The sequence below is a fragment of the Eschrichtius robustus genome, chromosome 19 (assembly GCF_028021215.1).
Source record: "Eschrichtius robustus isolate mEscRob2 chromosome 19, mEscRob2.pri, whole genome shotgun sequence".
NCBI classification, from domain to species: domain Eukaryota; kingdom Metazoa; phylum Chordata; class Mammalia; order Artiodactyla; family Eschrichtiidae; genus Eschrichtius; species Eschrichtius robustus.
Genome location: NC_090842.1, coordinates 64,501,035 through 64,517,750, shown reverse-complemented (window position 1 = coordinate 64,517,750; position 16,716 = coordinate 64,501,035). Strand labels below are relative to the sequence as shown.

General features: G+C 39.3%; 1 protein-coding gene across 15 annotated transcripts in view; it reads right to left on the bottom strand.

Moving 5' to 3' along the window:
- Window positions 1-16,716, bottom strand: part of ZNF613 (zinc finger protein 613) — a 31,072-nt gene that overhangs the window by 4,414 nt on the left and 9,942 nt on the right. For 7 of the 15 annotated variants that reach the window (XM_068527906.1, XM_068527907.1, XM_068527905.1 and 4 more), the window contains 2 exons: window positions 8,170-12,192; window positions 535-676 (listed from right to left, as the gene is read on the bottom strand). In XM_068527906.1, coding sequence (XP_068384007.1) covers window positions 10,475-12,192 — 1,718 coding nt within the window. In that variant the 3' untranslated portion in view covers window positions 535-676; window positions 8,170-10,474. Of the gene's footprint in view, window positions 1-165; window positions 262-529; window positions 677-7,247; window positions 7,391-8,069; window positions 12,193-16,716 lie in introns of those variants that run through there. The other 8 variants (XM_068527908.1, XM_068527910.1, XM_068527911.1 and 5 more) reach the window with 5 other exon arrangements.

The following is a 16,716-nucleotide window of genomic DNA, read 5'->3' as shown; positions in this document are numbered from 1 at the left end:
ATTTCCCTTTAAACACCTGTGAAGAAAAAGCTCTCATATGGGAGGATAGATACGAGGTGCGGTTGTTTAGACATCCTCAAACACTCTCACAGCCATGGGACTTTCTCTTACTGACTAGAATATGACTTCCCTGGCCGCCCACCTTGCTGGTTATCAGCTACACACCTGAACAGGTTCAACTGCGGTTTTCATCTTCTATTGGCCACGGTTCTTCCCCTCGTTCCAACTTGGAGGATGCATCTGGTCTGCAGGCTTCACACCCTGTCCACGGGAAACGACAGAAGACTTAGACACATCAAATTGGGCTGGGATGTCAAGACGGGAGAAAGCTACCTTTGAGGGAAGTTTTCACATCTGCAAAGAAGAGGCTTTTCTCTCAGGAGAGGGAACATTATACACTTGTCTGGAGCCAGAGAAGGATCTGAGAATCTACTCCTTGAGAGCATTGCAGATACTGAAGCATTAAGCAGATGAGAAAAATGGCCACTGACTGAAGATTCTCTGAGGGACACAGGGGACACGTCCTCACCCACAAGACACCAGGTTGCTATGGTTCTCCAGCATCACAGGATCCCGGTACGGGTCCTTCTGATCGGGGTCCAGGAGCTGCCACTCCTCCCACGTGAACTTCATAGCCATGTCGTCATATTTCAGGGATTCCTGTCACAACATGGTCCTGTTTAATATAAAGTGTTTCCCTTCTATTGATGTAAGGAAGAAGGCATGTAAAGGAAGTTATTTTGTTATTTTCACCAAATAGGCTGCATTAATACAAGTAGTTTTTTAAAAAACACCTTGTAGTAGAAGGAAAACACTATTGGGATATTCTGTAATTATACATTCATAATTCTATTTATTCAACAAATGAGAAATTTCCATAATGCGTAGCCATTATATCCTCTTGCTAACCAAGAACTATATATACATAATTCTACATATATGTACTTATTTGCCAAACACTATACACATGTGGGTGATATCAAGATTAATAAAACATATTATTACATTCATCAAGGGCCTTCCCTGACTTGGTGGATCAGAATTCACCATGTAGAGACAAGAGATGCCAGAATTACAAGAGATGACATGTTTAATAAATGTGTTTAAAACGTTATAAAGAATAAAGTATTTTAGGGAATTCCCTGGCGGTCCAGTGGTTAGAACGCTGCGTTATCACTGCTGAGGGCCCAGGTTCTATCCCTTGTTGGGGAACTAAGATCCTGCAAGTTGCACAGCACAGCCAAAAAAAAAAAAAGTCTACAGAACAGGAAAATATAGGGGGCCTTAAGCCCTACACATATGAATGCTTTTAAACCTCATTTTCTTCATTTATAAAATAGGGATTAAAATGATCCTTCCCTTGAAAAATAAGAATTAAATAAGAAACCTCTAAACCCCATAGAAATATTGACTGTATATTCATTCAAAAATATTTATGGAACATCTACTGTGTGCCAAGCACTATTCTTGGCCCAGAGATGCAACAGTTAATAATAAAGTTAAAATCCATTTTTTTTTTAATGTGAACCATTTTTAAAGTCTTCATTGAATTTGTTACAATATTGCTTCTGTTCTTTTATGTTTTGGTTTCTCGGCCCTAGGCATGTGGGATCTTAGCTCCCTGACCAGGGATTGAACCTGTACCCACTGCATTGGAAGGCGAAGTCTTAACCACTGGACCGCCAGGGAAGTCCCAATAATAAAGTCAAAATCCTTGGGAAAAAAAAAAAAGAACAGGAAACTATAAAGAGAAAATTAGGCAGATTTGAGAAAAAAAAGTAAAGAAACATATATGCCTGTGGCATGTGTCCACACAAGTTAAAAGCTTATGTATAGGCCTTGAAGGGATAATTAGTGAACTAGAAATTACCCAAAAGGCAGCACAGAGCTACTGCAGTTAGGGACAATATTCCATAAGACCACAATAATTTGCAAGAGGGGCTCAGAACTCACTGAAAGCTGTTCTGCTGAAAGTGAGGGTTCATTACAGTTAAAGGATACAGGTTAACATCAGCCAAGGGAAGAGGCTTGAAGGGCAGAGCCCAGGGAAGTTGCAAACATGGAGCTTCCAGCTGCCCTCCCACAATGGAGTCATGGGCAGTGTGACTTTTTTTTTTTCCTTTACTGATTTTTTAATTGAAGTATAGTTGATTTACAATGTTGTGATAGTTTCAGGTGTACAGCAAAGTGATCCAGTTATACATTCATATATATATATTTATATATATATTCTTTTTCAGATTCTTTTCCCTTATAGGTTAACAAAATATTGAGTATAGTTTCCTGTGCTTTACCATAGGCCCTTGTTGGTTATTTATTTTATATGTAGTAGTGAGCATTACTTTCTTGGCATAAATGTGTGACAGCAGGCAGGGAGTACCACCAACCAGGGGAGCTCCCTGAGCCCCGATGTCCAGAGTCTTAACTGGAGCTGGGTCACATCAGCCTGGTAGGACACCCACGTGCTTGACTTCAGTCTCCAGTCCCTGCAGAGGTCCACTGACACCACGGGATGCACAGCCTCCACCTTAAATCACATTGTGGGTGTGGCTTTTCCTTTTTCCCTTGCTGATTTTAGTCTCTATCCTTTCTATAATAAATATAACCTTGAGGATAACAAGGTTTCTGAGTTCTGTGAGTTCTTCTAGCAAATTATCAAACCTGAGGGGGGTCTTGGGGACCCCCCAAACAAAAGGGAACTTCCTCGTTTGATAAACATATATATCATTAAATATATTATTAAAAATATACGTAGCAGGATACAAAATTAATGCACAGAAATCTCTTGCATTCCTATACACTAATGATGAAAAATCTGAAAGTGAAATTAAGAAAACACTCCCGTTTACCATTGCAACAAAAAGAATAAAATATCTAGGGATAAACCTACCTAAGGAGACAAAAGACCTGTATGCAGAAAATTATAGGACACTGATGAAAGAAATTAAAGATGATACAAATAGATGGAGAGATATACCATGTTCTTGGATTGGAAGAATCAACATTGTGAAAATGACTCTACTACCCAAAGCAATCTACAGATTCAATGCAATCCCTATCAAACTACCACTGGCATTTTTCACAGAACTAGAACAAAAAATTTCACAATTTGCATGGAGACACAAAAGACCCCGAATAGCCAAAGCAATCTTGAGAACGAAAAATGGAGCTGCAGGAATCAGGCTCCCTGACTTCAGACTATATTACAAAGCTACAGTAATCAAGACAGTTTGGTACTGGCACAAAAACAGAAATATAGATCAATGGAACAGGATAGAAAGCCCAGAGATAAACCCACGCACATATGGTCACCTTATCTTTGATAAAGGAGGCAAGCATATACAGTGGAGAAAAGACAGCCTCTTCAATAAGTGGTGCTGGGAAAATTGGACAGGTACATGTAGAAGTATGAAATTAGAACACTCCCTGACACCATACACAAAAATAAACTCAAAATGGATTAAAGACCCAAGTGTAAGGCCAGACACTATCAAACTCTTAGAGGAAAACATAGGCAGAACACTCTATGACATAAATCACAGCAAGATCCTTTTTGACCCAGCCCCTAGAGAAATGGAAATAAAAACACAAATAAACAAATGGGACCTAATGAAACTTAAAAGCTTTTGCACAGCAAAGGAAACCATAAACAAGACCAAAAGACAACCCTCAGAATGGGAGAAAATATTTGCAAATGAAGCAACTGACAAAGGATTAATCTCCAAGATTTACAAGCAGCTCATGCAGCTCAATAACAAAAAAACAAACAACCCAATCCAAAAATGGGCAGAAGACCTAAATAGACATTTCTCCAAAGAAGATATACAGATGGCCAACAGACACATGAAAGAATGCTCAACATCATTAATCATTAGAGAAATGCAAATCAAAACTACAATGAGGTATCATCTCACACCGGTCAGAATGGCCATCATCAAAAAATCTAGAAACAATAAATGCTGGAGAGGGTGTGGAGAAAAGGGAACACTCTTGCACTGTTGGTGGGAATGTAAACTGATACAGCCACTATGGAGAACAGTATGGAGGTTCCTTAAAAAACTAAAAATAGAACTACCATATGACCCAGCAATCCCACTACTGGGCATATACCCTGAGAAAACCATAATTCAAAAAGAGTCATGTACCAAAATGTTCATTGCAGCTCTATTTACAATAGCCAGGACATGGAAGCAACCTAAGTGTCCATCATTGGATGAATGGATAAAGAAGATGTGGCACATATATACAATGGAATATTACTCAGCCATAAAAAGAAATGAAATGGAGGTATTTGTAATGAGGTGGATGGAGTTAGAGTCTGTCATACAGAGTGAAGTAAGTCAGAAAGAGAAAAAGAAATATAGTATGCTAGCACATATATATGGAATCTAAGGAAAAAAAAAAAAAAAAGGTCATGAAGAACCTAGTGGCAAGATGGGAATAAAGACACAGACCTACTAGAGAATGGACTTGAGGATATGGGGAGGGGGAGGGGTGAGATGTGACAGGGTGAGAGAGTGTCATGGACATATATACACTACCAAATGTAAAATAGATAGCTAGTGGGAAGCAGCCGCATAGCACAAGGAGATCAGCTCGGTGCTTTGTGACCACCTAGAGGGGTGGGATAGGGAGGGTGGGAGGGAGGGAGATGCAAGAGGGAAGAGATATGGGAACATATGTATATGTATAACTGATTCATTTTGTTTTAAAGCAGAAACTAACACACCATTGTAAAGCAATTATACTCCAATAAAGATGTTTAAAAAAAAAATCAAGTGAGACTTGCAAATGAATGACTAGAAAAAAAAAGAGGGCTACTTACAAATTCCCATCTTTGAGGCTCTGTTTCCATGGAACGATTTCTAGTACCAATTTCTGTTTTGATTATCTCTGCAAAAGCTACCCCCAAATATAATATCTTAAAACAACAACAACAACAACAACAACAAAAAATATACTGCCTTTACTTTTTAACAAAATGACCCACTTGACTCATGGATACATTTTAAAGATAAATGACTACCTATATATGTACATATATATATATTTAAATGAATAATTGATTATTAACTCAATCTCTAGTCCCGCTCCCTTCCCCATAGTATAAGGGATGGGGTGGAGAGTTCCACGCTTCTAATCATGATTTGGCCTTTCTGGTGACCAGCCCCATTCAGGAGCCCACCCACGGTCACTTTATTAGAACAAAAGACACTCCTATCACCCAGGAAATTCCAAGGGATTTAACAGCTCTGTGTAAGATGCTCCTATCACCCCCATCACTCAGGAAATTACAAGGGTTTCATGACCTCTGTGTCAGGAACCAGAGGCAGTGACCAAATATATATATTTCTCATTATGTCTCATTAAGGCTTTGGGATTAAATATCTCGCTCAGGAACATACTCTATGTGTTAGAACTACAATCTGCACCCAGGTCTGCCTTTCTCCAAGCACATGACCTTAACAATGGTTGTATTCTCTTACCAGATACCCTCAGAATAAAACTTAGCTCTCCTTGTCACTTCCTTAAAGGAGTTTACTACCCAGAGCTCCCTTGGAGGATGGCCACATAGTCACAGACGCAAAACCTGAACTTCTGAAATCATCCCTTATAACACTGTGGTACATGTGAAACCACTTTCTTCCACAAAGATAGAAACACACACAAATTGGTTCAGCCACTGTGGAAAACAGTATGGTGGTTTCTCAAAAAACTAAAAACAGCAGGGAGAGAGGAAGGAATAAGTTAGGAGTTTGGGATTAACAGATACACACTACTACATATAAAACAGATAAACAACAAGGACGTACTGTATAGCACAGGGAACTATATTCAATATCTTATAATAACCTATAATGGAAAAGTTCCTATATGGAACTGAATCACTTTGCTGTACATCTGAAACTAACACAACATTGTAAATCAACTATACTTCAATTAAAAAAAAAAGAAACTAATAATAGAACTACCATATGACACAGCAATTTCATTCCTGGGTATATATCTAAAAATTGAACTCACTAATTCAAAAGGATACATGTACCCCTATGTTCACAGCAGCATTATTTACAATAGCCAAGATATGGAAGGAAACTAAGTGTCCATCAACAGATGAATGGATAAAGAAGATCTGGTGTATATATATATGATAGAATACTACTCAGCCATAAAAAAGAATGAAATTTTGCCATTTGCAAAAATATGGATGGACTTTGAGGGTGTTATGCTAAGTGAAATAAGTCAGAGAAAGACAAATACTGTATATTACTTATATGTGGAATCTAAGAAATAAAACTAGTGAATATAACAAAAAAGCAGCAGACTCACAGATACAGAGACCAAACTAGCGGTTACCGGTGGGGAGAGGGAAGTGGGGAGGGGCAAGATAGGGGTAGGGGATTAAGAGGTACAAACTACTATGTATAAAATAAATAAGCTACAAGGATATATTGTATAACACAGGGAATAGAGCTAATATTTTATAATAACTATAAATGGAGTTGACCTTTAAAAACTGTGAATCACTATGCTGCACACTTGAAACTTACATAATACTGTTCATCAACTATATCTCAATTAAAAATTTTTTTTAAAAGATAGAAACACATAAACCTCAGGCTCCACGCTTGCTCCAAGAGCATCAGATCTGAGGCTAGCACTTCCACGGCTTTCTACAGCCCAAACCCTGGAGCCTGGGTGAAAAATTTCTGGGGTAAGTCACCAACTTCCTGGATCATCTTGATCTCATCTTCCACCAAACATGGCCACAAATCATTCTCTGATGATGAGCTTCTGTGACTTTCCTGCATCCTCCCAGCTCACAGGGGCCCTCACCTCCCATCCTGTATCTCAAAAATCAGGACTTGAGGTTGAGGTCCCAGGACCTTCATATCTGACTCTTTGCAACACCATTAAAGGAAAATGTGCACAGCCCAAATGCAGTGCTACTCAGGGGCAGAAATGAGTGAATGAAGCTTCTTAGAGGCATCCAGGGTATATTCCTTCAAAAGTCAACTCTTCCAACGAGCATCCATGGTCCTCCACTGAGGAAGGAACAGCTGAAGAGCTTCTACTACATTTTTCAGCCTAAAGCATTTTCCATACAAAGGAATCTCTCCTCTTGCCTATAGTGGCTATTTCTTATCTTTGTCCCCAAGGGAGCAACTACTTTTACAGAAAATACATGTGTTTGTGTGTATAGTGTCTGTGTATGTATATATGTATTTCCCTAAAGAAGGACTCACTTGAAGGACTGAAGAGAAAGTAACATTCATTGTCTGTCCCAGTGGCCCAGGGATCCTGGGCCTCCAAAGCTCCAGCTTCTCAACACAGACACACGTGGGCCTCCCCAGGTACTGACCATAGGACCCTTTGTTAACTGTCAAACCTGGAAAAGACACTACCATTTACTGACGACCAGACAGCTCCATCAGTTAGCCCAATATAAACTTGAATGGCATTCACTGTCAAATACCACTGTTATGGGTTTAACTGTGTTCACCCCAAATCCATATGTTAAAGTCATAACCTCCAGTACCTCAGAATGTGACTGTATTTGGAGATAAGGTCTTCAAAGAGGTAATTAAGTTTAAGTGAAGTTATTACGGTGGGTCCTAATCCAATATAACTGGTATAATGTGAAGACACGGGGAGAAGATGGCCATCTACAAGCTGAGGAGAGACCTTGGAAGAAATCAACCCTGCTGACACTGTGATCTCAGACTTCCAGCCTCCAGAACTGTGAGAAAAAAATGTCTGCGGTACTTTGTTATGACAGCCCCAGCCAACTAACACAACCACCCCCGACCCCAGTTCTCCATCATTGAGACACACAAGGTAGAGCAACCCACTAAGACTCCAAACCCTGATGTTGGAACTCTCATTTGACGGACACGTACAACTGCATACAATAGGTGGTTGCCTGTACTAAGGAGAAAGGAATTAGCCTTCAAATGTATACAAATGTTTGCCTAAAATACACAAAGATGGAGCATTGGAGAGTGCTAAATAAATGATACGGTGACTGTTTGGCAAACAGCACACTTAATAACTGTTAGCTATAGTTTTTATGAATGCGAGGGGTAGAGCAGTAGAGGATAGACGCTGGTATGGCCTTCTTAAAGAAGGCGACCAGGAATTCCCTATCCCATTAACGTTTTCATTTACCTGGAATGCCAACCTCTGAAAGGTGAGTTCAGTACCTCGTCCTCAGGACAGGCCTGGGCAGCCCATTCGGGAACCCAGATGGACGACTTCACTGGGAAAGACGCCGTGACTGCCATGATAGGATGTGCAATTCACAAGAAGTGGAAGGGAGCTGTACTCCGAGTTGAAGAAGAATCCATTTCTGATGCTTTGCTGAGGAGCATCTGTCCTGAATCCATCCTGTGAAAGGCCACTACTTTGCATGTTTTGTTCACCAGCGTATCCTGTGTCTACAACACTGCCGATGCTCAGAAATATATTTGTTGTGGTGAGTTACTCACACACCCAGAGTTTGGAAATTCAATTATGGGGCAGCCACTCCATGGCAAACTTCCACTTTTTTTTTTTTCTTCCTTATAAGCAGGACTCACTGTTTTTAAGCTGGATACATCATTACTGGATCAAGGGAAAGAACCCTAGGAATAGAAATAGAGGACAAGGGCCCCAGTCCCAGGAGAGAAGGAATGATGAGGCTATATCACATCTCAATTCATTGAGTTACAGAGGAGCTGATCTTTGAAATGGCGGCAACTCTAAAAGGTGATAAGCCTGTGGACAAATGTAAGGCTTGTTCTCCAAAACATTCAAAGGGATCTCACCACCACCTGTCTCACGTACCATCCTCCATTTTAATTAATTTTATTTTTTGGCCGTGCCACATGGCTTGTGGGATCTTAGTTCCCCGACCAGGGATCAAACCTGGGCCACCACAGTTGAAACTGCCAATTCCTAAACACTGGGACCGCCAGGGAACTCCCCAGTCCTCCATTTTTAGTGATGTTATTTTCTTCCATTAATTGGGCTTATTCTATGGATCCTAGTCCTTCTTTGATCTGCCCTTTTTATAGTCGGACAGGAGCCTCTATTCAAGAAACAAATGTTTCTTGGAATAATACTGAGCCTGAGAATTGCTTGCCAGTAGCTCCTTTCCTTCAGTGACAAAAATAATTTTGATTGGTTAGTCCATGAGGTCATTCATTCACCTTCATTCATTTTTCAAATCTACATATAATTCATTTCCTATTTTGCTAGGTGCTGGGGAATATACAATTATCTATATACTGTCAAGGAATTTATAATCTAGGTGGATGTGAAAATTTTTAAAAAGTATCCGTACCTTTTTCTATGTAAAATTAAGTAAATCCTTTCCCCTTCCCCCTCTGATACGTCCCTTAAACAGGAAATTATCAGGATACTTTGTTCCTTATACTATATGTCCTTTTCAACTAATGTAGGTGTACACATCCTTTGATTATCTTTGCCAGAGGGTAAAATTGCTATAGGCATGAAACCTAGCTTAAAAAAAATTTCCAGCTCAAAGGCGGCAAGGACTTTCTGTTAAGTTCATCACTGACATCATCTGTAGGTCCTAGGACAGGCCCAGGTCAAGGAAACAGTTGTTAAAGTTTTTCTGAGTGGTGTGTGTACAGGATGGGAACTATCTTCTAGGGCAAGAGCTTGGCTGATAGGTTATTCATGAATTTTGAGCTTTGTTCCTCCAGGTGAGATTTATAAAGTTAAGCATATCCAAACATGCTATGTTACATTATCAGATTAAATGTATTCAGTTTCCTTCTGAAGGACTTTTGGTAGACTGAAATAACAAACTGAATAAATTTAGAACTGAAGAAATTCAAGAGTTAACCATATAATGATCCTGGGTGGGAAAAGAAGACCCATGTCCCCCAAACGAGGGGGGTGAACTGCATTATAACTTTAATCAATGATGTGCAACACAGACACCCTCCTTTGATTTAAAGCATCACTGACGTATCAACTAGGCATTTGATTCAAGGTATACCGTCCTAAAATGTACACTATGTATATAATCTTATATATGATTATGTAAGGATTGTGACAGAAATCTCTAAAAGATTCACTTTCACAGGGCTTATTTGCTTCATGCATTTTGATATTTTGCCAAAGACATTCCATAGTTGGTGTGTTCAGTTTTATTTCTACACGATTTCCCCTGCCAACCGATGAGGCAGAATGTACCACTGACAACCCTGCCACAGTTACTGCCTTCAAAGTCCAACAGTTTCTCTCCTGTGTAAACTCTCTGATACCAACTGAAGTCTTATTTCTGGGGAAGGACTTTTCCACGGTCATTACATTTCTACCAACTATGTCCTCACTGACAGTATGTGACCTATGAAGCCCTGATAGGGTCTATCTTTCCACAAAAGGCTTTCCCAGTCTCTGTGTTTATACTGTTTGTCTCAGTATACACTCGCCAGCCACAGGATGACCTAGAAGGTTTTATTCAAGGGTTTTCTGCCTTCACTGTATCACAGTTTATTTCTGTGTGTTTTCTGTGATGTAAAATATGACGTAATTGATCACTGAAGGTGCTACCACACTCACTGCATTCATTAGGTTTTTCTTCTGTGCAAATGCTATTATCTGCTGACACTGCACCTGTGGCACCTGGCTGTCCCACAAGGGCTACTACATTCCTATCTGCTAGGAACCCATCACTGTGGAATGGAGTCTGAGCTGCCATAGAAGGTGTGTGCACGCTCACCACATTAACAGGGCTTTTCCCCTGTACGATATCACTCGAACGTGATGAGCTGGGACTCTCTGAGAAAGGATTTTCCAACTTGACTGAATCTCCACGTTTCTCTCTTGCATGCAGCATCCCCTTGTGGTACACGAGGCATGACAAGTGGGAGAAGGCTTTCCCACAGTCAGTGCATCCATAGGGTCTCTCTCCTGTATGAGTTCTCCGATGTCTATTAAGGCACGACTTATCCCTGAAGGCTTTCCCACAGTCACTGCACGTGTAGGGTTTCTCTCCTGTGTGAATTCTCTGATGGTTAATGAGGCCAGACTTGTGTGAACACGATTTTCCACATTCAGTACATACAAAGGGAGTCTTTCCAGTGTGAAATCTCTGATGTGAGATGAGGCATGTTTTCTGGCTGAAGCCTTTCCCACATTCAGTGCATACATAGGGTTTCTCTCCAGTGTGAGTTCGTTGATGTATGAGGAGATTGCCCTTCTGGATGAAGCCTTTTCCACATTCATTGCACATATAGGGTTTCTCTCCAGTGTGAGTTCGCTGATGTACAATGAGATTGCCCTTCTGAATGAAGCCTTTTCCACAATCACTGCATATATATGATTTCTCTCCTGTATGAGTTTTCTGGTGTGCGTTAAGCTGTGATTTCCAGCGGAAGGCTTTGTCACATTCGGTGCATTCATATGGTTTTTCTCCCGTATGAGTTCTCTGATGTTCGATGAGCCGGGACTTCCTGGAGAATGCTTTGTCACACAGACTGCACCCATGAGGTTTCTCTCCTGTATGAACTCTCTGATGATTAATGAGCCGAGACTTCTTGATGAAGCCTTTTCCACATTCCTCGCATACGTAGGGTTTTTCTCCTGTATGAGTTTTCTGATGAATAAGCAGCCGTGATTTCTTGGGGAAGGCTTTGTCACATTCAGTGCATGTATACCGTTTCTCTCCTATATGGGTTTTCTGGTGTTCAGTGAGCCTGGACTTTCTGGAGAAGGCTTTCCCACATATACTGCATCCATGAGGTTTTTCTCCTGTGTGCACTCTCTGATGATCGATGAGGCGGGACTTCTTGATGAAAGCTTTCCCACATTCAGTGCATAAGTGGGGTTTATTTATCTTTTGAGTTCCTAGATGCTTAATGAACTGTGAATTTGTGTTCACAGAACTTCCACATTCAGTAAATTTCATTTCACTATGAAATTGCTCATGCTTTGCATGGAGGAAGTTTTCCCCATCTCCAAGAGGGTTCTTTACTTCATAGCTCCTGTTCTGGTTGAAATTTGATTTCAGTGTTTTCGCATGAAAGTCCAACATATGATTTTGCCTTAAAGGAAAGTTACTTTTGCTCCGATGAACAATGTTTCCAAGTGCATTATGTTCGTGACATCGTTCCATTCTTTTTGGACATCTTTGATTTTGCAAGTCCTCCTGCAGAAGACAGTCATCTTTCCTCATTTCTAGGAAAGAAGAGAAGAATGAATCTTCCCATAGCTTGGTACAGAGTGAAACTACTTAACAAACGCCTTTGTGTAGGCTGGCTCTTTATGGACAACACTATGACTTCAGTTTAAAGAAACTCCAGGGCTTCCCTGGTGGCGCAGTGGTTAAGAATCCGCCTGCCAATGCAGGGGACACCGGTTCGAGCACTAGTCCGGGAAGATCCCACATGCCGTGGAGCAACTAAGCCCATGTGCCACAACTACTGATCCTGCACGCTAGAGCCCACGAGCCACAACTACTGAGCCTGCACTCTAGAGCCCGTGAGCCACAACTACTGAGCCCATGTGCCACAACTACTGAGCCTGCGCTCTAGAGCCCATGCTCCGCAACAAGAGAAGCCACTGCAAGGAGAAGCCCGCACACCCCAACGAAGAGTAGCCCCTGCTCATCACAACTAGAGAAAGCCCGCGTGAAGCAACAAAGACCCAGTGCAGCCAAAAATAAATAAAATAAATTAATTTAAAAAAAATAGAAAAGCATTAAAAAAATATATCTAAAGAAACTCCAAGTAGAAAAGGGAACCCTCCTACACCATTGGTGGGAATGTAAATTGGTGCAGCCACCCTGGAAAACAGTATGGAGGTTCCTTAAAATAGAGTTGCCATATGCTCCAGCAATCCCACTCCCAGGCATATATCCAGACAAAATTATAATTCAAAAAGATATATGCACCCCGTGTTCATAGCAGCACTGTTCAGAATAGCCAAGACATGGAAACAACCTAAATGTCCATTGACAGATGAATGAACAAACAAGATGTGGTACATGTATACAATGGAATACTACTCAGCCATAAAAAGGAATGAAATAATGCTATTTGCAGCAACATGGATGGACCTAGAGATTATCATAATAAGTGAAGTAAGTCAGAAAGAGAAAGACAAATACCATATGATACCACTTATATGTGGAATCTAAAATATGACACAAATGAACTTATCTATGAAACAGAAACAGACTCACAGACATAGAGAACAGACTTGTGGTTGCCAAAAGGGAGGCGGGTGGCAGAGGGATGGATTGGGAGTTTGGGATTAGCAGATGCAAACTATTATATATAGGATGGATAAACAAAAAGGTCCTATTGTATGGCACAGGGAAGTATATTCAGTATCCTGTTATAAACCATAATGGAAAAGAATATGAAAAAGAATGTGTGTATATATATATATATGTATAACTGAATCACTTTGCTGTACAGCAGAAATTAACACAACAGTGTAAATCAACTATACTTCAACTAAAAAAAAAAAAAAAGAAACTCCAATATATGTTTGTTATCACTTGGACAAGGGTAAAATACAATAATGTAAACAAAGAAAATAAAAGGTAAAAACAGGGCATAAACGAGGTTAGAGCATTCAAAATGAGCAAATAGAGATTTGGCTGCTTTCTAATTGTAACCTTATAAATTATGCTGATAGTAAAATAAAATCAAGTTATTATGAGCACTAGACCACAGAAGACAGAGGGATATTTTTTTCCAAATGCTGTGGGACACATTCATACATGCATAAATCCTCAAATGTAAGGAATCAAGTATTGTTCCTAATTATGTGACCTAGGCCACTGGATAGGTGAGTAGTGGTTTTTAATGAGATCGGGACTATTATTGAGGTTCACAATGTGGGGAAATCAAGTGTGCATTTCAAAGTATATCAACCTCCAGGTGGGTTTTGGATATCCAAAACAGACATGAAGAGTTCAATTGGATATGAAGAGCCTGAGAAAGGTCTTAACCATGTGGGAAAGGAGATAACAATGTGGGAATCATTTGTATATAAATATTATATATATAAGGATAGAGAACAGGATGGAAAAATGTGTAGACTGAAAGTATCAGTAGATGAAGGCGTGTGACCAAGTTTACATTTATTATAACATTAAGACTTTGGGTTTTAAAAAGCCCATGGAGGAGCACCAAACATTGACTATACCAATACTAATAAAGGAAATAAGTGATCCTATACTCAGGAAACTACAAGACTTTTAGGAGCTCTATGCCAGAAACCAGGGCCAAAGACCAAGTACATATATATCTTATATTACAATATCATACTAGGGAACTGGCACCTTTTTCATTCACCCTTTGTACTTGTATATATGGAACATTTAAATTGTTCCCATTTCATTGTAGTGATCCCTAAACCCACATCCTGCCACTAACAGCATTTTCTTTCAAAAGTCTGCATACCCATCTTGGTTTCTACCATTTAAGGGGACCTAAAGGATCACACTTCTGATCCTGGACCAAGACTCTTGACCGTTTTGCCTGCCATTTGTCTTAGAACTACTGGATGTACTTAACTATAGCTCACACTGCTGCCACCCAGTTCAAAAGAAAGACTACGTATCCAAGGATAATAGAGATCAAGTTCACAATGCCACCACTATACCTCAATTACAGGTGACGGCTGAACAAGGCGGGGGATAGGGGTACAGACCCTCCATGTGGTCAAAAATCCAGGTATAACTTTATAGTCGGCCCCCTGTATCCAAGGTTGTGCATCTGAGGATTCAACCAACCTTGGATGGTGTAATACTGCAGTATGTAGTCACTGAAAAAAATCCGCATATAAGTGGACCCATGCAGTTCAAACTCGTGCTGTTCAAGGGTCAACTATACTAACAAAGTCCAGAACAGCCTGGAAATAAAAGTTACATTACCAACTTTTACTCCATTTATCCATGTCCACACTCCACTCATTCCTCTACAAATACCTTCTAAAACTGGCCTTCAAGTGGCTTCAGGCCAATCTTTTGACAGTTTCCTCAAGGCCTTGCACATTTCCAACTTCACACCTTCATTACTTGCCCTTCCTCATCTTTACTCAAATCCCAGATATGACTCCTATATATCACGCTATCATTCTATGTCACTGTAAGCTCTGTTTCCCCTACACTTCTAAAGTAGTCCCCATCTTTACTGTTCATTTGGAAAATTTAGTTCACATAGCCCTGAACTATAGCAAAGATGCTGCATTCAAAAGAGGAAACTTCCACACATTATTACCTGCAGATTTATCCTCTGTTTGTTACTAAAATCTTACTCCTAGAATGTACTGCTCTATTTCTCACTAATCTCCTCTAGCACATATTAAGGCTGTGGTTCACCAAGTAGGCTCAAGAGGGCCTGCTTACAACATTATGTATAGACTAGTCCAGGCCGTCCACCCCAAATCTACCAAAAATACACACTCTGAAAATAAGAGGTCCTAGTACATGTATTAGGAAACCATGCATTTCACAAATCCTCATCTTCCTGACTGCTAGTGGTCCAAGGCTCTTCTTTTTTTTTTTTTTAATTCTACCTTTCATGTATGTAATCTCTACTCAGGGGAATCTTTCTTCCTTTCTTTTTTTTCAGATCAAGGTATAATTGACATACGACATTATATTAGTTTCAGGTATACAACATAATGATTTGATATTTGTATACATATAGCACTTTTTTTCAATTCTACTATCTGTTTTTATTTTTCAATTTTAATTTTTTATTATTTTTGTATTGAAGTATAGTTGATTTCCAACATTGTGCTAGTTTCAGGTGTACAGCAAAGGGATTCAGTTTTATATATATATATAAATCCTTAGTATAGGATTTCTATAAATATATTTATTTATATATTTATATAAATTTACTTCTATAAATATATTTATTTATATAAATTTATTTCTATAAATATATTTATTTACATATTTATATAATTTCTATAAATATATTTATTTACATATTATATAATTTCTATAAATATATTTATTTACATATTTATATAAGTTCATTTCTATAAATATATTTAGTTATATTTACATAAATTTACTTATATAAATATATTTATCTATATGAATCCTCATTATTTTTATATATATACATATTCTTTTTCAGATTATTTTCCCTTATAGGTTATTACAAAACATTGAGTATAGTGCCCACAATTTTTTTTTAAACCCAAGTCTCTTTTTAATCTGTACTCATCCCATAGGAGATCTCAATCCGTCCACATTTCTAACTCTAGTCCTAAACTCTCCCTGAATTCCTCGGGTAGATCCAAATGCAACAGAGCATTTGCATCCAAGGTGATGTGAACAAACACGCCTAAATTACAATGTCCAAAACAAAACTCCTGATTTCTCAACCCACATATCCTTCTCCATACACCTTCTTCATCTCAGAAATGGTGACTCCACTCTTCCCCAGACTCATGCCAAGAACCTTAGAGTCATCCTTCAGTTGTATTTTTCTTTCAACCCATTATCTACTTCAATAGGAAACGCCTTCTCTCCTTTATAAATATATTTCCAAGCTCACTAACCCTCACCCCCTCTACCCAGGTTGAAGACAAGCATTCTGTCTTATACTACAGCAATGGGCTCCACTGACTGGATTTCAGGCTTTAACTTCCCTTCTACAAAGTAGCCAAAGTGATCATTTTATTTTTTTAATTTTTTATTTTATATTGGGGGTATAGTTGATTTACAAT